The sequence below is a fragment of the Erpetoichthys calabaricus genome, chromosome 9 (genome assembly GCF_900747795.2).
Source record: "Erpetoichthys calabaricus chromosome 9, fErpCal1.3, whole genome shotgun sequence".
NCBI lineage: Eukaryota > Metazoa > Chordata > Cladistia > Polypteriformes > Polypteridae > Erpetoichthys > Erpetoichthys calabaricus.
This window is the reverse complement of record NC_041402.2, coordinates 5,983,500-6,009,369: the sequence shown is the minus strand read 5'-3', so window position 1 is coordinate 6,009,369 and position 25,870 is coordinate 5,983,500. Positions and strand designations below refer to the sequence as shown.

At 42.9% G+C, this 25,870-nt stretch overlaps 1 protein-coding gene across 1 annotated transcript in view; it reads right to left on the bottom strand.

Annotated features, from left to right (window-relative positions):
- LOC114657153 (xenotropic and polytropic retrovirus receptor 1 homolog) overlaps positions 1-25,870 on the bottom strand; it is a 128,929-nt gene that overhangs the window by 48,032 nt on the left and 55,027 nt on the right. The window contains exons 5-7 of the mRNA XM_051931695.1: positions 12,750-12,964; positions 7,005-7,154; positions 2,476-2,556 (exon numbers count right to left, since the gene is read on the bottom strand). Coding sequence (XP_051787655.1) covers positions 2,476-2,556; positions 7,005-7,154; positions 12,750-12,964 — 446 coding nt within the window. The remainder of the gene's footprint in view (positions 1-2,475; positions 2,557-7,004; positions 7,155-12,749; positions 12,965-25,870) is intronic.

The window sequence follows — 25,870 nt, the reverse complement described above, 5'->3', positions numbered from 1 at the left end:
AAGTCGACATGTTGACTTTATTCTCGTAGTTTATTTTGACATTAAAGCAGAACATCATAAACGTTATTTTAAAATCAATGTTTCATTTACTAGATTTTTCTCAAATCCCGTCATAAGTAATGTAGCAGATTAAATGTTTTGTGTTAAGTGTTTGGTGACCCATGTTACTTGGTACCTGCTTCTTAAATTGACTTCCTCTCTTCCTCTCCTCGACTTTATTCTCAAAGTACACTTTTTTTCTTCACTGTGTCCATATTTTTTTTTCTTCTCCGTGACTCTAATACGCTTCTGTACTCAGGTGGGTGTTAGCATATCATAATCTCATGGACCAATAGCGTGAGTTTTCTGCGTTCGACCGACATTATAAAATACCAGAAATTATACAGTAAAATCGAGCCCCGATTTATCCGCGGGAGAACTTAAATGCGAGTATATACGATACTTGAACAAACAACATGTTGACTTGACACGGTGCATTCATTCTCATCATCTGAATGAACCAAAATGCAGAATTCTAAGCTGGAAAAAGGACATCCACCTTGACATTTACCACCACTTCAGATCCATCAAATTAGAATCAGGTGTTCCAGATGAAGTGCCAATGATTAGAACCTCCACATGAAGGCGGACCACAAATACGGAGGGTCCGTCAGCGGTGTGTTTTTGCTCCCACTCTGTTCAATGCTTGCAAGGACTGGGTGTTAGGCAGGGTCGGGGGGTCCAGCAGTTGTGGGGCATCTGTTGGTGAAGAAAGATCCACTGATCTTGACTTTGCTGACGATGCTGTGAGTCAATGGAAGCTCTGATGGGGGCTCTCGAGAGACTCAGTGAAGGGTCTGATTGTCTGGGCTTGCGAGGGTCCTGATAAAAACCAAGAGTTGGGCCATTGATGACCTCTTGGGCATGGCCATCAGCAGTGTGTCTGTTTGTGGAGAGAGTGTCGACCTCGTCATTGAGAGGTTTACTTACCTTGGCAGTGACATTCATGTGACTCTGGTGACTCTTCCTATGAAGTCAGTAGATGGATTGGGAGAGCATGGGGGGGTCACGAGGTCGCTGGAAAGGGGTGTGTGGCGTTCCCGATACCTATACAAAAGGACGAAGGTCCAAGTCTTTAGTGTCCTGCTGCTCCCTGTTTGTGAGACATGGACGCTATCCAGTGACCTGAGATGAAGACTGGACTCCTGTGTCTCTTTGAAGAATCCTTGGGTGCCGCCGGTTTGACTTTGTGTTGCTCACGGAGTCCCGAATGAGGCACATGATCTGCATTGTGAGGGAGCGTCAGTTACGGCATTACAGTCATGTGGCACCATTACCCGAGGGTGATGTGGCTCACAGGACCCTCATTGTTGACGACCTGAGCAGCCTCACCAGCCCAGTGGGATGCCCACGTAACACCTGGCTACAGCCGATAGATGATCATTCCTGGAGCGTGGGACTAGACCGTGTGTCTGCCTGGGGGGTTGCCAACCGGGATCCCAAGCTGTTTCATTGTGTGGTGGGTGTGGCAACAAGCTGTACCAGTGCCTGACCCCCAACCTGACCTGACCTGGTGTTCTCCTTGCTATTGACATGTGTGTTGTCAACATGCCCAGATCAAAAGAGCTCTCTACGGTCTTCAGGGACAATTAAGGGTTCTTCATCGGCCCATCAACGGTCTTCATTCAACCTGACAGACTTTGGGAGAATCTGCAGAGACGAAGGTCAGAAAGTCCTCAAAAGCAGGTGTGTGAAGCTTCTCATCACAATTCCAAGAAAACTCCAGGATGGAATGGCTGCCAAAGGTGCTTCAACAAAGTACCGAGTAAAGGGTCTGAATACTTCTAATAGGACAATTGTCTCTGTTCATCATGTGAAGATCAACAAGGTCCTCATGATGAAATGTGTGGATGTCTAGGAGTTAGGCAAGGGATTTACAAAGGTGATTTGAAATCGATAATTCCAGGTCAGGTCAGGTTGAGGAGCATGCACTGGTACAGCGTGTTGCAGCACCCACCACACAACAAAACAGCTTGGGATCCTGGTTGGCAATCCCTCCATGGGCAGACACACGGTCCAGTCCCACCCTTCAGAAATGGCCATCCATCTGCTGCAGCCAGGTGTTACATGGGTGTCCCCTTGGCCTGGTCCAGCCATTCAGGTACTTAACAATGAGCTGGATCCCCCTCGGGTAATCATGCCACATGGCCATAGTGCCGTAACTGACGCTCCCTCACAATGCAGGTCATGTGCCTCATTCGGGACTCCGTGAGCAACACAAAGTCAAACCAGTGGCACCCAAGGATTCTTCAAAGAGACACAGGAGTCCAGTCTTCATCTCGGGTCACTGGAGAGCATCCATGTCTCACAAACAGGGAGCACCAGGACTGTAAAGACTTGGACCTTCGTCCTTCTGCAGGTTAACCAAACAAGTGACTACTAGGAGTCGCCATCACTCCACATACAGTAAGTGTTAAACGTTAGGGTCCATCTTACCTGTGCTGCCCCTAGTGGAGGCACGCGGAGCCTCTTCATGGCCTTCTGTCGGTCTCCTCCCTCCATCTGACAGACCAGGGACTGCAAAAGATAAAATGAATCGAATGAGGCACAGTTTAAACTCGACTTTACTGCCATAAGTATGCATGACAATGAAGTTCTCACTTGTAAATCCCCCACAGGTCAATGCAAATACCAAACAACAGCCAATCAAATCAAAACAGATGGTGAATACAACATCACACAATAGCAAAATCAGATGTGTCTCCAAAAAACACTCGAGCGGTCATCAGTACAGACTGCTGTTAAAAGGCCTAAAGACCCCTGGATGAAAATTGGGCCTGGAAATGCTGGCCGAAGTACAAACGGCCCTGTGTGATTTTTGGAAACAGAAGAAGAATAAGGCCGTGTGCGACTAAAACTCGGAATTTCCGATCTCCGACTTAGAATTCCTACTCACAAACACGGGCCTTTTCTTTCAAATCCGAGTTTATCCAACTTCGGATTATGCCGTGATCAAGAAGTACAGGGACACTTTACACCGCAACGAGCCCCAAAATGGGTCACAGGTTGCTGCCCTTTGAGTCACGCAGGGTCGTGTATTGTGAAAGAGATGTGTACTGTTAGTGTTGCCAGGTCCATAGTTTTCTCTCCCAATTGGGCTATTTTTAATCGTCATCTGCAAGGGAAAAACTGGGCTTTCGTGAGTTGTGGTTTTTTAGGCTACTTTTTAAAAATTTTTATAAACAATGCGGAAGTTTGGGATATTGTTCAACCCCTCGCCACTGCATTTTCCACTGCTATTTGCACTTGTATGTGTTCTTTTACCATTGCAAAATCTCACCACCCCTCCATTTTAGTGTGATGGACGGCACTATTCTATCACTCCAAAATAGCAAATCTGCCCAAACAAATAGCCCAATGCCTGAAAAAGGCAAAATGACACACCGTAAAGCAGGGGTCGGTGTCCGAGCGAGAGGATTAGGTACACAGCATCAGAGCCTCAGGAAAAGACCACCTGAGTGACACTCCATTAGAAATGAAAAAGGAATTCATTTCTCTTATAGATAGATAGATGTATAAGGCACTATATAATACATAGATATATATATAATAAAAATATATGTAATTAAAAAAAAATATATATACATAAATAATTATTATATTATGTTTAATAGATAGACAGGAAATGTGGTTTATTAGATAGATAGATAGATAGATAGATAGATAGATAGATAGATAGATAGATATGTATGAAAGGCACTATAGAACAGATATATATTATATACCTGCAGATATAATATATATATGTGTATCTAATAATTATTATATATATGTATATTAATTATATATATTATGTTTAACAGATACGAAATGTGGTTTATAAGATAGATAGATATGAAAGGCACTATAGAACAGATATATATTATATTGCTGCATATATATATATATATATATATATATATATATATATATATATATATATATATATGTATATATGTATATATATGTATGTATATATGTATATACTGTATATATGTATGTATGTATGTATGTATATATATATATATATATATGTATATACCGGTATATATTTATGTATCTAATAATATATTAATATCTATATTATATATATTATGTTTAACAGATAGATAGGAAATGCAGTCTATTAGACAGATAGATAGATAAATATGAAAGGCACTATATAATAGAGTGAAAGGCACTATAGAACAGACATATATTATATACCTGCAGATACGGTCATATGAAAGAGTTTGGAAACCCCTCTTAATTCTTTGGATTTTTGTTTCTCATTGGCTGAGCTTTCAAAGTAGCAACTTCCTTTTAATATCTGACATGCCTTATGGATACAGTAGTATTTCAGCAGTGACATTAAGTTTATTGGATTAACAGAAAATACGCAATGTGCATCATAACAAAATTAGACAGGTGCATAAATGTGGGCACCCCAACAGAGATATGACATCAATACTTAGTTGAGCCTCCTTTTGGCCTCTAGACGCTGTCCTCCTATAGCCTCTCATGAGTGTCTGATTCTGGATGGAGGTATTGTTGACCATTCTTCATGCCAAATCTCTCCAGTTCAGTTCAATTTGATGGACAGCCTGCTTCAAATCATCCCATAGATTGTCGATGATATTCAAGTCAGGGTGACTGTGACGGCCATTGCAGAACATTGTACTTCTCCCTCTGCATGAATGCCTTTGTAGATTTCCAACTGTGTTTTGGGTCATTGTCTTGTTGGAATATCCAACCCCTGCGTAACTTCAACTTTGTGACTGATACTTGAACATTATCCTGAAGAATTTGTTGATATTGAGTTGAATTCATCCGACCCTCGACTTTAACAAGGGCCCCAGTCCCTGAACTGGCCACACAGCCCCACAGCATGATGGAACCTCCACCAAATTTGACAGTAGGTAGCAGGTGTTTTTCTTGGAATGCGGTGTTCTTCTTCCGCCATGCAAAGTGCTTTTTATTATGACTAAATAACTCCATTTGTGTCTCATCAGTCCAAAGCACTTTGTTCCCAAATGAATCTGTCTTGTCTAAATGAGCATTGGCATACAACAAGCAATTCTGTTTGTGGCGTGAGTGCACAAAGGGCTTCTTTCTCATCACTCTGCCATACAGATGTTCTTTTTGCAAATTGCGCTGAATTGTAGAACGATGTACAGATACACCATCTGCAGTGAGATGTTCTTGCAGGTCTTTGGAGGTGATCTGTGGTTGTCTGTCACCATTCTCACAATCCTACTCATATGGCGCTCCTGTATTTCTCTTGGCCTGCCAGACCTGCAGGGTTTAACAGCAACTGTGCCTGTGGCCTTCCATTTCCTGATTCCATTCCTTACAGTTACAGAAACTGACAGTTTAGACCTCTGAGATGGCTTTTTGTTGCCTTCCCCTAAACCAGGAGACTCAACAATCTTTGTTTTCAGATCTTTGGAGAGTTGCTTTGAGGATCCCATGCTGTCCCTCTTCAGAGGAGAGTCAAAGGGAAGGAAGCACAACTTGTAATTGACCACCTTAAATCCCTTTATATCTCATGATTGGACACACCTGTCTATGAAGTTCAAGGCTTAATGAGCTCATCCAACCAAGTAATCAGCATTGAGCAGTGACAGGCATTCAAATCAGCACAATGACAAGGGGACCCACATTTGTGCACAGCCAGTTTTTCACATTTGATTTCATTTCATACAACTAAATACTGCGTCACTAAAAATCTTTGTTCGGAAAACACACCGCAGTACTCAGATGTTGCTAAGAAATGAAAGACAGACCACTGATATCTTTATTGTTGAAAGGAGAGTCAATTATTATGCAGGCTCAGAGGGGGTCACAAGCTTTTTCATATGTCTGTATAATATATTTATGTATCTAATAATTTATTTATTGTATATATGTATATTTATTATGTATTATGTTTAATAGATAGATAGGAAATGTGGTTTATAAGATAGATAGAGTGAAATGCAATATATAATAGGTATAATAAAATATGTATATTTATGTATCTAATAATTTATTTATTATATATATATTATGTTTAATCGATAGATAGGAAATGTGTTTTTTAAGAGATAGATAGATAAATATGAAAGGCACTATATAATCGATAGATAGATCTGAAAGGCACTATATAATCGATAGATAGATAGATAGATAGATAGATAGATAGATAGATAGATAGATAGATAGATAGATAGATAGATAGATAGACACACTATGGTCTGAATACACACCAGAATGACTGAAAGATAAACGTCTGAGTTAGCAGTCCCAGTCCCAGTGAGGGGATACAGGGGGGTACTGCTGTTTGTGTAAAGGACCCCCAGTCGTGTTTCTTGACACACTTCTGCTGATTAATTCATTGGCTCCACATCCTCAGTGTTGTTGTGTCACAGAGAGGATGTGCAGAATTTTTCCTAATGACACTCAGTTTTGTCTTCATTCTCTCCTGTGCTACATCCACCAGGGGGTCCAAAGTGTGTCAGTGGGCCTCTCTTGAAGTGATGCACACCACACCGGCCATCACAGAGCTACAGAAGATGTGAAGGATGTCACTTCTCATATTAAGGTAGCGCTGTCTCCTAAGAAAAAAGAGCCTGCTCTGCCTTTTCTTCTCCAGTTCCTCTGTTCCAAGACCAGTCCATCTTGTCCTTAATGTGGACCCCCAGGTACTTGTATGAGTGGACCACCTCTACATCCACTGCCTGAATAGTGACCACCACCAGACAGAGAGGCTCTTTGGTTTGTTGAATGTCAATAAGCAGCTCTTTGGTTTTGCTGATATTGAGTTTCAGACAATCCCCCTGACTGCTTTCCTTGGTCTCACCCCCCCTTATCAATGCCCCCCATAAGTACACAATCATTGAAGAATTCCTATAAGTGACCTGACCTGCTGTTCTACAGTATATCTAGATTGAGGTGTATGGAGTGTTGAGTATAGCAGACAGGCCTGTTCCTTTTTTTCACATTTGTTTCAGATTGTTAGTTCTCACCTCGACTTGTGCAATGAGCTGCTCAGTTTTCTTTCCGGTGTGAAAGGGGGACACGTCCACATTCTCTGCTTGCCAGGTGCCCCCCTGACACGAGTCAAACGTCTTATCGTGTTTTCTGAGGATCTTACAAAATCCAGTATAATTCAGGTTCTGTAAAATAGAAAAAGAAAAGACTTTTTTTTTTTCCCCCTGATGTTTCATCATTTGATGAGCACACAGAGAGAAATTCTGACATCAAATAAACTGCCAGTGTAAGAGCCGCCCACCTTAGGCTATGATTACTGTATTTGTAAGGGCTTATAATAAGACTTGAAACTTAAACAGCCTAAAGTGTTATGGATCATGTGCAGATGTTACAATGCCAGAATGTTCATTTTCAATGGCAAAACTAGGAAAAATGTTATGCTGCATAAAACCTGTTTGATAGAAACAGCAAGAACAGAAATCCACTTCAGTGACTTTGTATGAAAAAGAGCCTCCATTACTCCAGCAAACAGAACTGGGCCTCCTTCTGCCATCTGTCTGTTTAACCAAATACTACTCTGTGTGTGTGGGGGGGTGTGTCCAGTCCCTCTGAGCAATCGGATTGGTCAGTTTGGCTTTGGTCTGATTGGTCAGTTTGATTTTGATTAATCAGGGGTAGGGTGTACTGACTGAAAAGGTAATTAGGAAATAAATGTGATTGGTCAGTACAGCTTTGGTCCGAATGGTCAGTTTGATTTTGGCTGTTCAGTTGTAGGGTGTACTGACTGAAAAGGTACTTAGTAAATAAATGTGATTGGTAAATGTGGCTTTGGTCTACTTGGTCAGTGCGGCTTTGGTCTACTTGGTCAGTGCGGCTTTGGTCTGATTGGTCAGTGCGGCTTTGGTCTGATTGGTCAGTTTGATTTTGATTAATCAGGGGTAGGGTGTACTGACTGAAAAGGTAGTTAATAAATGAATGTGATTGGTCAGTTTGGCCTTGGTCTGATTGGTCAGAGTGGCTTTGGTTTGATTTTTCAGTGCAGCTTTAGTCTGATTGGTCAATTTGGATTTGGTCTGATTGGTCAGTTTTGATTTTGATTAATCAGGGGTAGGGTGTATTGACTGAAAAGGTACTTAGTAAATAAATGTGATTGGTCAATTTGGCTTTGGTCTGATTGGTCAGTGCAGCTTTGGCCTGATTGGTCAGTTTGATTTTGATTAATCAGGGGTAGGGTGTACTGACTGAAAAGGTAATTAGGAAATAAATATGATTGGTCAGTACAGCTTTGGTCCTATTGGTCAGTTTGGCTTTAGTCTAATTGGTCAGTTTGATTTTGGTTGTTCAGTTGTAGGGTGTACTGGCTGAAAAGGTACTTAGTAAATAAATGTGATTGGTAAGTGTGGCTTTGGTCTACTTGGTCAGTGCGGCTTTGGTCTGATTCGTCAGTTTGATTTTGATTAATCAGGGGTAGGGTGTACTAACTGAAAAGGTAGTTAATAATTAAATGTGATTGGTCAATTTGGCTTTGGTCTGATTGGTCAGTGCAGCTTTGGTCTGATTGGTCAGTTTGGCTTTGGTCTGATTGGTCAGAGTGGCTTTGTTTGATTTTTTCAGTGCAGCTTTGGTCTGATTGGTCAGTTTGATTTTGATTAATCAGGGGTAGGGTGTACTGACTGAAAAGGTAATTAGGAAATAAATGTGACTGGTCAGTACAGCTTTGGTCCGATTGGTCAGTTTGGCTTTGGTCTAATTGGTCAGTTTGATTTTGGTTGTTCAGTTGTAGAGTGTACTGACTGAAAAGGTACTTAGTAAATAAATGTGATCGGTAAGTGTGGCTTTGGTCTGATTTTTCAGTGGTCAATTTAGATTTGGTCTGATTGATCAGTTTTGCTTTGATCTAATTGGTCAGTTTGTTTTTAATTAATCAGGGGTAGGGTGTACTGACTGAAAAGGTAGTTAGTAAAAATGTTATGAGGGATGACCAGGAGGGAAGGAGGTGGCCAATAACAAGAAGGGGGTCAATATCAAAAATCAGAAAGAAAGTCAACAAACATCAATTTGCAAACCAAAAAATCAAAGTCAAAAGATGCAGAGTTAGTTTCTGTTGCCAGGAGTCACAACTGAAGAATCACAAACACCGTTCCTTTGATCAGGCTCAGATAAGCCAGCAGTGTGCATGGATATCTTTATTGTACAGCGTCAATGATGTCACCTGTCATGCACCCGTGGTGTGCCAATCCCCTTTGATGCTGTACAAGCACCAGCTCAGGTTGGACTCCAGTCATGGTCAACTTTTCCTTAATGGGGGTCCTGCAAATCACTTCCCTGGTTCCCCCTTTCCCTAACAATGACCAATCACCACACTTATGAGTGGTATTTATTATGAAAGTTGTGATAATAGATATAATAATTCAAAGCACAAAATACAACATTGACGCACACATCCACAGTTTACAAACAAACAACAAGAAACCAAACACCATTAATCACATAAAAGAGTTCACCACCGACACTGAAATCCCAAAGATCTGCGAGGTCAAATCCCAAAAACAAATGAAGCTCAAGGTGAAGCCACGCAGAACATTTCAGTCCTACCGGCTCTTCAAAACTTGCCACACCGTGGCAGCCATTCCTCTCTGGATGGTGCCCAGGCTGGGCAGCTCGCATTCTTCAAGCTGTAAAAGTTTCTCTCTTCTCATCCTTGCTGGCTCTGAGCGTCCCTCCTCGTGTGTGACTTTCTGTTCCTTTTAATCCAACATCCTACCCATGCAATTGGCCAGTCGGCAGCACCTATTCATCCTAAAAGGTGTAAAAGTTATATCTGCTTTGGCGAGAGTCCACCAAGTCAGTGACTTCGACCAACACCAAAGACAGAAAAGACGGCCACAGCTGCAACGTCACAACAGATTCCAAAAAATGGTGTCAAAAACAGTAGTAAGCAATTATTAACTTTTTAGAGGAGCCTTTGATTGCAAAATAAGGCACACTATTGGACAGAATGTTTCCAAAAAGCTGAAATAAAAGAAAAAAAAAAAATTTTATCTCTGGCAGGATACACAAAAAAAAAAACAACAAAAGGTTCCACTTATAACAACGGGATGATGACACGATACTTTAGGAGGGCAAAGTTCAATTTCAGACGGAAGTATTAAGAATTAAGTAACGGTCAAGTGTCACTGTGTGTGTCTGTTATATGCAGTTTGATATGGGATTTGTAAAAGCAGTGCTAATGTTTGTGATGCACCATTTGTTGGAATGACAAATGGACTGCATTTCATCACTACCTGCATTACAAAATACATTCCAATTGAAGGTGCACTGCAAACGTTAACTCTGAGGTTGCCATTGATTACTTAGATTTCAAAGTGTTTTAGATGGGGGGCACAGCTAGTCTATATCTAGTCTTATAAATCGACAGTCTACAGTCTAGTCTTATAAATCGATAAGGGTCCATCTGTCTGGAGTCCATGCAAGGATGTAATGTCGTCCTGCATCTGCAAGAGGGCAGGAATGTCTGAAGAACAAAGGTAAGTGGCCAGAGTAAGACAGTAAACCGCACAGTGGAGGACCATGCAACACAACATCTGGGGTACACAACAGGGCAGGAGTGTCACATGAAGAAAGGTAACAATTTTAATTTCCCCTTGGAAACAAAATCTATCTATCTATCTATCTATCTATCTATCTATCTATCTATCTATCTATCTATCTATCTATCTATCTATCTATCTATCTATCTATCTATCTATCTATCTATCTATCTAAACAGATATGCTAATATTTGTGAACAACCCACCAATCCTGTACAAAAACCTTATTTTGGTCTGCTTGTACCCATAAATGCAAAAGAAGCCTTGGACTGTTTGCTGATACGGTCTGTCAAAATGATATTGGACAGAGAGGAGCTGTGAGAGTTCACCTTGGCCCTGGCAAGCTTCAAAAAGACAGCAATCTGAAGTAGGAGTGTAGAGGAGGAGGAGAATAAGAAGGAGAAGATGAAGAATGAGAAGAAGAAGAAGAACCAGAAAGAATGAGGAGAATAAGCAGCAGAAAGAAGAACCAGAAAGAAGAAGAAAAAGAAGAAGAAGAGGAACCAGAAAAAATGAGAAGAAGAAGAAGGTGAACCAGAAAGCAGAAAGAAGAAGAAGAAGAGGAACCTGGAAGCAGAAAGAAGAAGAGGAACCAGAAAGTAGAAGCAGAAGAAGAAGAGGAAGCAGAAAGAAGAAGAGAAGCCAGAAGAAGCAGAAGAAGAAACAGAAGAAGAAGAGGAGAAAGCAGAAAAAAGAAGCAGAGGAAGCAGAAAGAAAAAGCAGAAAGAAGAAGAAAGAAGCAGCAGAATAAGAAAAAGAAGCAGAAGCAGAAAGAATGAGAAGAAGAAAGACCCTCCTAACCAAGAAGACCCATCCCATGAGACACAGCAGAAGAAGAAGAAGCAGAGGAACCAGAAAGAAGAAGAACAAGCAGAAAGAACCAGGAAGAATGAGAAGAGGAAGAAGAACCAGAAAGAATGAGAAGAAGAAAGACCCTCCTCACCGAGAAAACCCATCCCATGAGACACAGCAGTGCAACCCTAAGAGTCTGAATGCTTCATCTATGACATCTCCATAAATCTCCAGGCTGAATGTTGTCACCTTCATTTGCTTTTCTCTGGTGGTGTTGGTTCATTCAAGCATATTAATGTTAAAGACTCTGATGAATAAATCCAAGTTTAATCCTCCCCCAAATTGCCTTGTTGCTCTCTCTTGCCATCTGGGGTACAGACAATAGAAGGAGATGCCCTCCAATTGGGAAAGTACAAGTGCAGGAGTGATCAGTTCTGGGTAAAGTCAGTGCAAGCAGTGGTGTCTTTGGGGTGGGGGCTTCCAGGGTTTTAACCCCTAATCTCAGGCATCCAGCCCCCCATCAGTGAGAGCCATTCCCCACACCTGCCCAATACACTTAGGCTTTTTCACAAGCCCATCCCTCGTATCTGCTGTGCTCAGCCACAACACAAAAACACCAAAGGTGACAACACACGGCGCACCCCCCAAAACATCACCGCTACCACCACCAACGGGTCATTCCTGCAAGAACTACAAAGGCATGGCAAAGGTCCCCTTATACCACCACGTGGTTAACCCTACGAGAACTCTCCACACCCAGCCTCTGCTATTCGATCTCACAACAACAGCAAGGGGGTGTTTGGCACTGCTTTTAATCCACTTTATCATGGGGGGGCAAGCCCCTAATAAGTGCTGAAGCTAGTGATCCCCCCAGGTGTAAGAGCATCTCTTTTTCAAAGCCAGGTGAGTGTGAGGGAGAGGAGAACAACAGTTGGAGGACATGTGTGTGTAGAAATAAAAGAGTGTGTCTTAGGAGAGGGTGACCCCAAAACCCTTCCATAATAAAACACCTAAGCTAGTACAGTAGATGGAGGGGCTTTGGACCTCCTGAGGTTCACCAGCATGTGCTTTGCTCTGCTCTGCTAATGTTCTGCTTGCTTTCCTCTCCTCCTCTCTGCCCTCCATTGATATGTGTCACTGTCACTTGGGGATTCCTGCAGATGACACACCTCACCAATGTACCTGAAGTCTCCGGTATAGAGGACAAACACGAAAGGAGGCCATTTAGTCCCTGGCTGTGCTCCTATACTGTATACAATTGAAGATGACCTCACATTAAGCAACCATTTGGAATAAGGTCTGAGATCTTCATTTCTGGGAGTCCCCATCCTGAAGAAATAAAGAAGAACCCCCCGGGGCGGTGCAGATATGATGTGACGGTGACAGTTTGTAACTTGCCTGGTAATTCTGAAGCAGTACCAGGCTGAGGTAGAGCTCGCTGAAGGCCAGCTTGAGATCCTGCAACGTTTTGCGCTCTGCAATATGGCTGTGCGGCCGTGCCAGGCCTCTTTTCCGTTGACCGGATTTGAGGTGTCTCTCCTTCTGAACCTCAAAGACGGCGTCCATGTCGGAGTGCAACGTGGCGAGTCTTCTTTGTGCCTCAGCTAGCTTCTCTTTGGAGAAAAAAAGAAACAAAACAAAACAGCTTTTAAATAATAGCATATCAGTCCTACCTGGCTGTCATTGTCAAGACCTGCAGTGTACCTTTGTCCACCCTGTAATTAAAAAAAAACAAATTAAAACCACCGAAACACAAATAAACGATAAGCCAAAGTAACCTGCTGGTTTAAGGGCTGCCCACCTTCATGATAAAGAACAAGTAGGAGTGACCAAACACCATAAAGACCCTTTGGAAGAAAGAACAGAAGAAGAAGAAGAAGGAAGAATGGAGATCCAGAAATAACAAGAAGAAGAAGAACGAGGAAGAACAGGGAAGAATAATAAGTAGAAGAAGAATGAGAAGAAGAACCAGGACCAAACACCAGAATGACCCTTTGGAAGAATGATGAGAAGAAGAAGAACGAGGAAGAATGAGAAGAAGAAAAAGGGAGATCCAGAAATAAAGAAAAGAAGAAGAACAAGGAAGAGTGAGAAGAAGAAGAAGAACGAGGAAGAATAAGAAACAGAAGAAAAAGAAAAACCAGTACCAAACACCAGAATGACCCTTTGGAAGAATGACGAGAAGAAGAAGAATGAGGAAGAATAAGAAGAACAAGAAAGAATGAGAAGAAGAAGAAGAAGAAGGGAGATGTAGAAATAATGAGAAGAAGAAGAACAAGAAAGAATAAGAAGAAGAAGGGAGATGTAGAAATAATGAGAAGAAGAAGAAGAAGAACAAGGAAGAAGGAGAAGAAGAGGGAGGGAGATCCAGAAATAATGAGAAGAAGAACGAGGAAGAATAAGAACAAGGAAGAACAAGAAGAAGAAGAAGGGAGATCCAGAAATAATGAGAAGAAGAACGAGGAAGAATAAGAACAAGGAAGAACAAGAAGAAGAAGATGGGAGATCCAGAAATAATGAGAAGAAGAACGAGGAAGAATAAGAACAAGGAAGAACGAGAAGAAGAAGAAGGGAGATCCAGAAATAATGAGAAGAAGAACGAGGAAGAATAACAACAAGGAAGAACGAGAAGAAGAAGAAGGGAGATCCAGAAATAATGAGAAGAAGAACAAGGAAGAATAAGAACAAGGAAGAACGAGAAGAAGAAGAAGGGAGATCCAGAAATAATTAGGAGAAGAAGAAGAGCGAGGAAGAATGAGAAGAACAAGGAAGAATGAGAAGAAGAAGAACGAGGACGAATAAGACACAGAAGAAGAACCAGTACCAAACACCAGAATGACCCTTTATTTAATGACTTTATTTAAAATTCTGTGTTTTCCAGGGACCCTGACACAACAGACACTGAGCCCAAGTTCAGCACACAACACACCTTTATTAAGCGTGGGAAACGTTTTCCCCTCATTTCCCACCTTATACAGCACAGTATTATAAGCACAGTCCACAGCACTTTCTATCTCTTCTTTGCCTCCACTCCTCTTCCAGGAAACTCTGGCTCCCCAAAATGGAGTGAGGTGGCCCCTTTTATAGAGAACCCAGAGGGGATCCAGGCTGCGCTTCTGGGTGTGGTAGCAACCCGTTCTCCATGCGCCCCCTGATGTTGACCATGGGCCCCAGAAGGGTTGAGCTTCCATGTTCCAGACCCGTGGCACTGTAGCAAGCCCTGGGGGGCTTTTGGGGATGGCGGTTCCCTTCTGTCATCCAGGGGGAGGTATTACCCCGTGCAAGCTCCTTACCCCAGTCCTTCTATTATATGGAGGCATCCCGGCCGGGTAAGAATCCCAGCTGTCCGTTACAATAAACTGCTCCAAAAAATTAACACAACACTTCAATCACACATTGGATCTCGATGAATGTAATATTCATGTGGGAAATATTTGTAGTAATCCTGGGCAGTTCGTTGAGACCAAAATGATGTAACAACGGTCAATGGAAACCAAAAATTGCCAACCCGTTGAGGGCTGATTGAACATCACACTGAAAATCAAAGTCAAAAAATGAAATCCCAAGCAGATCCAAGTTGTGTGAATTTCATCACGGCCACTCCTAACGTAGTGTGTGTGGCCCACATGTGCTTATATGGACCACCAATGATGTCTGTGCATGCTCCTGATGAGATGGCCGATGGTGTCCCCTCCCACACCTGATCAGGGCATCAGTGAGTTCCTGGACTGGCGGCCTCAGATGCACCGACACATAACATCCCAGAGGTTCTCAATTGGATTCAGGTCTGGGGAACGTGTGGGACAATCAATGGCATCCATGTCTTCATCATCCAAGAACTGCCTACACACTCTGACCACATGAGGCCAGGCATTATCCTGCACCAGGAGGTCTGACAATATCTTATCCTGATACCTAACAGCAGTGTTGCCAACATGTGGAGGTCTTTGTGACCCTCCAAGGATATGCCACCCCAAACCATCACTGACCCACCATTAAACCGGGTATAACATTCACCACAATGGTCTCGAGACTCTTTCACGTCTGTCACATGTGCTTAGCGTGACCCTGTTGTCATCTGTGAAGAGAACAGGTTGCCAATGGCAGAGCTGCCAATTGTTGTATTCTCTGGCAAATGCCAATCGAGCTGCACAGTGAGGGGCTGTGAGCGCAGGTCCCACTAGAGGACGTCGGGTCCTCATGCCACCCTCATGCAGTCTGTTTGTGACAGTTTGGTCAGAAACATGTACACCAGTAGGTAGGGCTCTGGCGGTGCTCTTCCCGTTCCTTTTCACACAAAGGAGCAGATGCCAGTCCTGCTGCTGGGTTGATGCCCTTCTACAGCACTCTCCTTGTGTAACGGCCCCTCTCCTAGTATCTCCTCCATGCTCTTGAGACTGTGCCAGGAGACACAGCAAACCTTCTTGTGACGTTATGTGTGGATGTGCCATCCTGGAGGAGCTAGACTACCTGTGCAACCTGAACGGCCGGAAGGTACGGCCTCAAACATCACCTAGAACTGCCACTTCTTTCAGTTTGATGCCCAACCTCTCACGTGGCACCTTATCCAATACTTTATGAAAGTCCAGATCAATAATTTCATCTACTCCACTTTGTTTATTTCCTTTTGTTGCTTCTTCATAGAATTCCAGCATGTTAGTAAAACATGACACCCCATGCTGACTGCTCAGTCAAACTACTGTTCTTGCCAAGTGTTGCTCTTTCTTTTCCTTAATAATTCCTTCCATTAATTATGTGAGATGCACATTAAGCTTACTGACCTATACTGGGCCATCTTAACGCACGGGCACGCTGGGCAGTTGCCCCCCACGAGCATAGGGGCCCCATGCTAATCTATATATGTTTGTGACTTGTTGCGTGGTTGTGTAGGTAGGGGCTCCGGGCACTGGGGGGCTATAATGCTGTTAAGACGGCCCTGGGCCTATATATAAAATAGTATATCTGCCTGTCCATGTCCTATACAATTCTTACACCCTCTGGACTAAATTTTGCATACTTGGTCTTTGATACCACAAGGACAGGACAGACTGCTTTGTAAACCAAAATTCTGGCTATGTTTGCCCCCCCGTGTGCTACAGTTTGTGTGCCAGTGCCTCCTGCTGGCTCCGAGCAAGTACTACAATCTTTCCCCCTAAGACTGATCTACACCAAATTTTGCACAGTTGCTCTCTCGGACCAAACAGACAATGTTGACCATTGGATGTACCAGCTTAACATGACTTACCTTGGCAATGTATGCTGCTTCTCGCAAGAGCAGAGACATTGATAGAGAGGCGGTGTGGATGATGGATGGGACAGCAAGCAGTAACAATAGGGCCACCATTTAACAAACACATGAACCTTTGCTTTCTTTCTTTCATTCATTCTACAAATACACCTGGGCAACGCCGGGTACTTTCGCTAGTCTGCATGTGTTGTGGACCACCAGGGGGCATTCAGCTCCCCAAACCCTGACACAGACAGGCAGAGACCCAAGGTTTACCAGACAATATGGATGTGGTGGAAGTGGTGCCACAAAGAGCTCAGCTGTACCTGCAGCACCTCCTGGCAGCGCCCACGGATCCCAAAGGGCTGCTGCAAACTACAACTTCCTGCATGTCCTGCAGGGAACCGTGGTACTATAGCAACCCAGGGGGTGCTGTCCTCTAGCATCTTGGGTTAGATAATGTCCCAACCGTGCTCTCTTCCTTGGTCCTTCCACCCGGCTGGCGTCCTGGACGGGTAATGGTCCTCGCCGTCCGTCACAGTATAAAATAGAATGTCTGTCTGTCTGTACAATCCTACATCCTTTAACTGATCTGACCAAATTTTGCACAGATGCTCTCTAGGACCATAAGGACAAGCTGGTCTACCCTGGATCACAAAATGTTGACCCTGGGGGTCTCACAGGTTTGAATTTTTTCCTGTATGCTGCAGTTTGCACACCAGTCACCAATAGGGTTTCCATTTAAAAGACCCATAAACCTCTGTTTTTCATTCTACAAATATACCAGAGCAACACTGGGTACTTTGGCTGGTGTAAAATAAATGTAAGTTGCACCTGGTGTGGCAGACGTCCAGAACCCTTACCTGGCCAGGACACCTTCATAAAGGAAGGACCAGGGGAGAGAACATACACAGGGCATTATCTCCCCCAGAGTGCTAGAAGGCATCCCCCATAGGTTTCAGCAATGCCTCAGATTCCCAAAGGAATTGAAGGGAGTTGGAGTTCAGTACAGCCCTTTTGGGTTCTGTTGGTGCCACCAGGGGGTGCTGCAGGGACTTTGTCGGGCTTCGGCCTCACCAAGAAGTACTTCAGGACCACGCTGATGGGCCACCGGAAGTATTTCTGGGTGCAGGATAAAAGAAGCTCGCTGCCTTCATTTGAGGAGAGAGAAGACAATGCTTGCTAGAAGAGGAGTGAAGGTGGAAGCAGAAAGAATGACAGACAGAGAGAAAGAAAGAAGAAGAGACAGCGACATAGAAAGAGAAAGCACTGTTACTGTGTACTGCTGGTTCTTCAATGTACTGTGTTGTGGGAAACGATTGAAAAGCATTTCCCACTGATAGCCATGAAGTCTCTGTCCTCTGACAAGCGAAGGTAGTTTTGTTCGGAGGTCTTGGTGATGGCAGTGGCGGCCTTGTGTGTGCCCTTTACACAACATCACGTGTGCAGTGTTAAACCACGTGGAGTGCAGAACAGCACATGAAATGACACAGTCGTGGAAACTGTCACGCCTGCCGGTCATGCAGGGGACATCAAGTTCTGGTTTATTCATATGCTTTGATACCCACCGATTTGTTTTGTCTTATTATTACGGAGGAATTTCAGCTGGAAAATGGTTTCCAGGAGTAGACCTGGCACCAAAGTGACACAACAAGAAAAAAACAAATCATAAAGAAAGACAGAGGGACAGAAGGGGACCGACTGAAAGAGTGACACTGGCATATGGACGGTACTTCTACATTTATTTAGGAAAGACAGAAGCCAGCAAAGATTGAAGATAAACAAGAAGAAGAAGAAGAAGATAGGATATGTGAGGTTTAATGAGGATCAGGATACAGATGTTAGCCTGAAGGTGGAGCTATTGAGAAGAGTGGTGAAGTTTAAATATCTAGGATCAACATACCTATGGAAGCATGGAGGTGTTTAGGAGAGATGGCAGTGGAGTTTTTAACCTGATTGTTTAATGGAATCTTGGAAGGTGAGCGGATGCCTGAGGAGTGGAAAAGAAGTGTACTGGTGCCGATATTTAAGAATAAGGGGGATGTGCAGGACTGCAGTAACTGCAGGGGGATAAAATTGATGAGCCACAGCGTGAAGTTATAGGAAAGAGTAGTGGAAGCTCAGTTAAGAAGGGATGTGATGATTAGTGAGCAGCAGGATGGTTTCATGTCAAGAAAGAGCACCACAGATGTGATATTTTCTCTGAGGATGTTGATGGAGAAGTTTAGAGAAGGCCAGAAGGAGCTGCACTGCATCTTTGTGGACCTGGAGAAAGCAAATGACAGGGTGACAAGAGAGGAGCTGTGGTATTGTATGAGGAAGTGTGGAGTGGCAGAGAAGTATGTAAGAGTTGTACAGGATATGTACGAGGGAAGTGTGACTGTGGTGAGGTCTGCGGTAGGAGTGACGGAGGTGGGATTACATCAGGGATCGGCTCTGAGCCCTTTCTTATTTGCAATGGTGATGGACAGATTGACAGACGAGATTAGACAGGAGTCCCCATGGACTGTGATGTTTGCTGATGACATTGTGATCTGTAGTGATAGTAGGGAGCAGGTTGAGGAGACCCTGGAGAGGTGGAGATATGAGAGAAGAGGAATGAAGATCAGTAGGACCACCAAGACAGAATACGTGTGTGTGAATGAGAGGGAGGTCAGTGGAGTGGTGAGGATGCAGGGAGTAGAGTTGGCGAAGGTGGATGAGTTTAAATACTTGGGATCAAAAGTACAGAGTAATGGGGATTGTGGAAGAGAAGTGAAGAAAAGAGAGCAGGCAGGGTGGAGTGGGTGGAGAAGAGTGTCAGGAATAATTTGTGACAGACGGGTATCAGCAAGAGTGAAAAGGAAGGTCTACAGGACGGTAGTGAGACCAGCTATGTTATATGGGCCGGAGACAGTGGCACAGGAGACAGAGCTGGAGGTGACAGAGTTAAAGATGGTAAGATTTGCATTGGGTGTGACGAGGACGGACAGGATTAGAAATGAGGACATTAGAGGGTCAGCTCAAGTTGGACAGTTGGGAGAGAAAGTCAGAGAGGCAAGATTGCGTTGGTTTGGACATGTGCAGAGGAGAGATGCTGGGTATATTGGGAGAAGGATGCTAAGGATAGAGCTGCCAGGGAAGAGGAAAAGAGGAAGGCCTAAGAGAAGGTTTATGGATGTGGTGAGAGAGGACATGCAGGTGATGGGTGTAACAGAACGAGATGATGGGGACAAAAAGATATGGAAGAAGATGATCCACTGTGGCAACCCCTAATGGGAGCAGCCGAAAGAAGAAGAAGAAGAAGTGGTAGCCCAAGATGGAGAATCAGATGCAGAGATAACCCAGAGAGTGCAGAGTGGATGGGACAATCAGAAGAAGGTATCAGGAGTGTTATGTGGTCAGATAATTAAAGTGAAGGTTAAAGGTGAGGTTTTTAAGAAAGTAATAAGACCAGCAAGGATGTACGGAGCCGAGACATGGGCAAGTGAGATGTGCCAGAAATGAGAACAGTGAGATGGATGTGAGGAGTTATAAAAAAGGACAAGAAATGAGTCAATCTGAGCTGTAACAAAAATGGAAGAGAAATCTAAGGAAGTACAAGAAAATGGAATGGAGCTGTGATGAGGAGAGACAAAGAAGATGTGGGCAAAAGAAGCACAGGGGAAGAGAACCCGAGGGAGGCCAAAGAAGGAAAAGAGTCTGACTGGCAAGGAGGGGCAGGATCGAGCTGTGTGGAGAAGGTTGATCGGCACATCCACCTCACATCGAAATGAGAAAAAATGAAAAGGAAGAAGAAGAGGAAGATGGTGATGAAGAAGGATAAGTGTATGAAATTCCAACATATTGATGGAAGAATTCTGGGAAGACAAGCACGTGTAAAAGTAAATATTATGAATGTTATTCATTTATCTATGTAGACAATTAGGCTCAGAAAAACTAATCAGTGTGTAGTGCATGTGGTTGTAAGAAAATGTAAAACAGGAGCTTGGGAACTTCATAAGTCAACATGTTTTTCAAAGTAAGTTTACTGACAACTAACCAGGGACTGGGAGTTCAATCAGTTTCAGCTGATGTAGGATCTCAGGTAAAATGGTCCTCAAAGGAACCCTATACAGGGAGGGACTGGAAACGCATTTTCAGAGACAGCACTCCTGCTCAAGAGAGAAGAATCCTGTCAGATTGGCCATTTACCTTCCCTGCGCTCACAAGCATCACACCTGCTTTAAGAAGACAAATTCTGCAACAACTAAACCTACAGCCACCAAATTATGAAGCTTGCTGTGTAACCCCAATATGAAACTTTGTATTTCATACCCAACATTTATTACAGTTTTTCCTGCTAGTAAATACAGAAAAACCTCGATGATCCATCAGGGGTTGGGACCGAGGAAGTGACGGACAAGAGAAAAGACGGATAACAGAATAGAGAATTTCAAAATGATATACTGTAGATTAGCAAATAGTCATATTTATTTACAAAACAAAATATAATATAGTATTAACAAAATGAATTAATTCATATAATTTTGTAATGACTAGCATGATAAGGAATTACAACTTAAAGGTACAGGCGTTTTCTTCATTTTACTTGGAGTCTTTGTTCCGTAACAAATGGTGCCGTGTCTTATACTCCATTATCCGGGTTACAGAGCCCACCTCTAAAACAATCAAAGCAAGCCTCCCCTACCACTCAGTTTATCTCCTACCACTCACGTTCTTTTTCAATACTGCAGACACTCCTGTGTATTGACTCCTGACTCTCTACGCAAAATTTCCTTCCACCGCCCCTTCCTTTTCCTCCTCACTTCTCCTGTCACTCAACTCCTAAGAGGCGTGTCCGCCCATCACAGAACAAAAGCCCCTCCTCCAGACCCATCACTTACAGCATTCATTCCGCCCTTTCTGCTCCTCAACAGTGCATCACAAGCTGACTGCACATCACAAAACATAATATAACAGAATTTAAAAGGAGAATTACAATACACAAGAACATTAACATCAATGCATTAACATTACCATCAGTGGTTTCCATTTTCGACAAGTTTTTCAATTTTGTCGGCATCACACTTTATATCGTTCACCTTTGTTCTTCCTACTCCGTATAAGTGTTCATTATGAATGTGAATTTCCCCTTGGGATTAATAAAGTATCTATCTATCTATCTATCTATCTATCTATCTATCTATCTATCTATCTATCTATCTATCTATCTATCTATCTATCTATCTATCTATCTATCTATCTATCTATCTATCTATCTATCTATTAATTCCAACACCACACGCTTACATGTATCAGCCATAACAATGTATAGTAGTGTCACACTCGAGCGCATGGGAAGCAGTTAAAGGGTCCGAATAGTGATGATTCCATGCCTGACCAGGGGATAGCAAGGTGCACTGATTTTCTCTCTCAATCCTCTGCAGACCATTCACGGGAAATCCCACATGTTTCCGACACCCATAATGACGTCAATTCCAGTTCCATCGGCCCTGATGACGTAACTTCTGGTCCAGACCTTTAAAACCGCCATCTTTGCCACATGTCCTCAGTTTTGTTTTGGACTTTGAACCTGACACAACTCTACAAAATCCAACCCTTTTCGCAGCCAGGGCATAATATACAGGTGGCTGCCCCAAACCTTTTTATGTCTCCTGTCCATTCTTGTGACACTAGATTAATTATAATAAAAGAGAAAAGCTGAAGGTACGTAACTGACACTGCGATTTCAAAATGCGGCCTGACACGTGGTGGTGGGGAAGAACAATACGCGCTGGCACGAGGGAGAGTTGTTCCAAAGTGCAGAGCTCGCAGCGTACCGCATGGCAGCAGAAGTACAGTAACAGGAAGGCACTGGCGTGTGCTCTCTTGTTTTTTGACCTTGACAGTTAACAGAGACTGATGGTTAACCGAATGACGGCTAATCGAAGTTTTACTGTACATCTAATAAACAAAATAAAGTCCATATCGGAGACCTGGTACTTGACTTCGGTTACTTTCAAAGGTGAGTGATCTGGGTGTGGAGCACCACATCTATGTGATATGATCCTGGCTCCACAAAACAGCAAAGGAGAGAGGCCTCTAACAGTGTCAGAGCTAGCTTGCTGAAAGCCCCCTGTGCAGCGCCCTGAGGTGGGCCCCTCCTGTCTAGCATAACTGTTAGTAATTTATTCGCAGCCAGGTCATAGGGACCAGCTGGGCAGTGGTGTACAGGACCGCGTCACCATCAGATCACACGCTGGTGACAAACCAACCGGCTCTCTAAATGGAATTTGTAATAACTTTTTTAATTGCTTTATTACAGCAGCTGTAAGTTAGCAAAAATAAAATAAATTGTGGGAGTGGAATGTGGGAGGTAGTAGTAGTAGTACATAAATAAATGTAAGATGTGGACCCGCTTACTTCTCCAAGACAATTTTGTGCAGGAAGATGATTAAAATGTAATGTAAGCTACAAAGTAGAAACTGTTCTGTGCTATAAAATGAAGTCATTTCAATTTGCAACAAATTAAAACAACAATACCAGCTGACAGGATACAATTACAGTCATATGAAAAAGTTTGGGAACCCCTCTTAATTCTTTGGATTTTTATTTCTCATTAGCTGAGCTTTCAAAGTAGCAACTTCCTTTTAATATCTGACATGCCTTATGGACACAGTAGGATTTCAGCAGTGACATTAAGTTTATCGGATTAACAGAAAATATGTAATATGCATCATAACAAAATTAGACAGGTGCACAAATTTGGCACCCCAACAGAGATATGACATCAATACTTAGTTGAACCTCCTTATGGCCTCTAGACGCTGTCCTCCTATAGCCTCTGATGAGTGTCTGATTCTGGATGGAGATATTGTTGACCATTCTTCATACAAAATCTCTCCAGTTCAGTTCAATTTGATGGACAGCCTGCTTCAAATCATCCCATAGATTTAGAAGTCAGGGGACTGTGACGGCCATTCCAGAACATTGTACTTCTCCCTCTGCATGAATGCCTTTGTAGATTTCCAACTGTGTTTTGGGTCATTGTCTTGTTGGAATATCCAACCCCTGCGTAACTTCAACTTTGTGACTGATGCTTGAACATTATCCTGAAGAATTTGTTGATATTGGGTTGAATTCATTGGACCCTCGACTTTAACAAGGGCCCCAGTCCCTGAACTAGCCACACAGCCCCACAGCATGATGGAACCTCCACCAAATTTGACAGTAGGTAGCAGGTGTTTTTCTTGGAATGCGGTGTTCTTCTTCCGCCATGCAAAGCGCTTTTTGTTTTGACCAAATAACTCCATTTTTGTCTCACCAGTCCAAACCACTTTGTTCCAAAATGAATCTGGCTTGTCTAAATGAGCATTGGCATACAACAAGTGACTCTGTTTGTGGCGTGAGTGCAGAAAGGGCTTCTTTCTCATCACCCTGCCATACAGATGTTCTTTGTGCAAATTGCGCTGAATTGTAGAACGATGTACAGATACACCATCTGCAGCCAGATGTTCTTGCAGGTCTTTGGAGGTGATCTGTGGGTTGTCTGTCACCATTCTCACAATCCTGCTCATATGCCGCTCCTGTATTTTTCTTGGCATGCCAGACCTGCTGGGTTTAACAGCAACTGTGCCTGTGGCCTTCCATTTCCTGATTCCATTCCTTACAGTTACAGAAACTGACAGTTTAAACCTCTGAGATGGCTTTTTGTAGCCTTCCCCTAAACCAGGAGACTCAACAATCTTTGTTTTCAGATCTTTGGAGAGTTGCTTTGAGGATCCCATGCTGTCACTCTTCAGAGGAGAGTCAAAGGGAAGGAAGCACAACTTGTAATGGACCACCTTAAATCCCTTTATATCTCATGAGTGGACACACCGGTCTATGAAGTTCAAGGCTTAACGAGCTCATCACACCAAGTAATCAGCATTGAGCAGTGACAGGCATTCAGATCAGCACAATGACAAGGGGACCCACATTTGTGCACAGCCAGTTTTTCACATTTGATTTAATTTCATACAACTAAATACTGCGTCACTAAAAATCTTTGTTTGGAAAACACCTCAGTACTCCTAGGAAATGAAAGACGTACCACTGTTATCTTTATTGTTGAAAGGAGAGTCAATTATTATGCAGGCTGAGAGGGGGTCACAAACTTTTTCATATGACTGTACACCATCGACCTGTTTTACACGACTTCTGAGAAAATGAAAATAAAGTGAGGTGTCATTGGTTCCAAGAAATTTGCCATGTCAGTAGGAGATTTCTTGGTTATATACATTGCTTGTTTGTCTTTAGTAGTTTCTCCATTTTTAACGGTTTTAGCACACAGCATTTGATCTGAAGCCGTTGTATCTCTACTCCCAGACTCGGTAGTGCCAACAATTTCACTTACTGCACTGTCTGCATAACATGCTTGCGGCCGTTGCGACGATTCTCCAACATCAGCATTCTCAGTTACCACCACTGGCCTTTGCTCAATTTTGAAAAAAGTAGAAATCTTGGTAAGTTTAGCGTTTTTCAATTCCCGTTGCCGGCATGCCTTACGTTTAGCAGCACCACTCTTATAATGTTTGCCGGAACTGCTGCTACTGGCCAACAAGGCGTCGTGTGGCAAGAATCTAACAAATTGTTCAAATATTCGTCGTTTGCCAACTAACTGGGACCATACCTTAACAACAGAATTGCTATGATTTACTGTTTACGAGTTCGAACTTCAAAAACTGTTGGCATCAAATCAACATACAAAAGTAACAATTATTTACGATAATAATGTATATTACACTATTCATGCGACATCCTTCAAAACGTCTTCCGTTCACGTCCACTATGGCACGCCAAAGGTTGCCAAATTTGGGAATGTGCACTTCTCTGTAAGGCGGACTAGGACGTGCTGTGCCTCTGATTAGGCTCCGAGCCTCCGAACTCCTGAAGTCTAAATTCATATAAACTGTAGGCCTGCCGAATACGTAACAACATCATGGATTGGATTGGACTTGCCTGGTGATGGTGCAAACATGTCACTGAAACTGGGAATTATTAACACAATGAGCTGTGTAAGTGATTTAAATTGTTAAAATTTTTTTAAAATTCTATATTCTAATAAAATCTAAAATCCAGAGTTATAATAATATAATTCAAATTGGAAAATTATTGAAAAGACAAGGAAAACCAACGTAAGCCAGGGAAGGATCCCAAAACTTAACTCTGTGAATTCTGGCAGGCGCTCAGCCCCTGATGAGGCTCCTGGCCTTTGCTAAGGTATTCCTGCAGTGCAGCCTTTTCATGAGAACTGACCCAAAAGATACACGACCAACATATCTGAGAATCT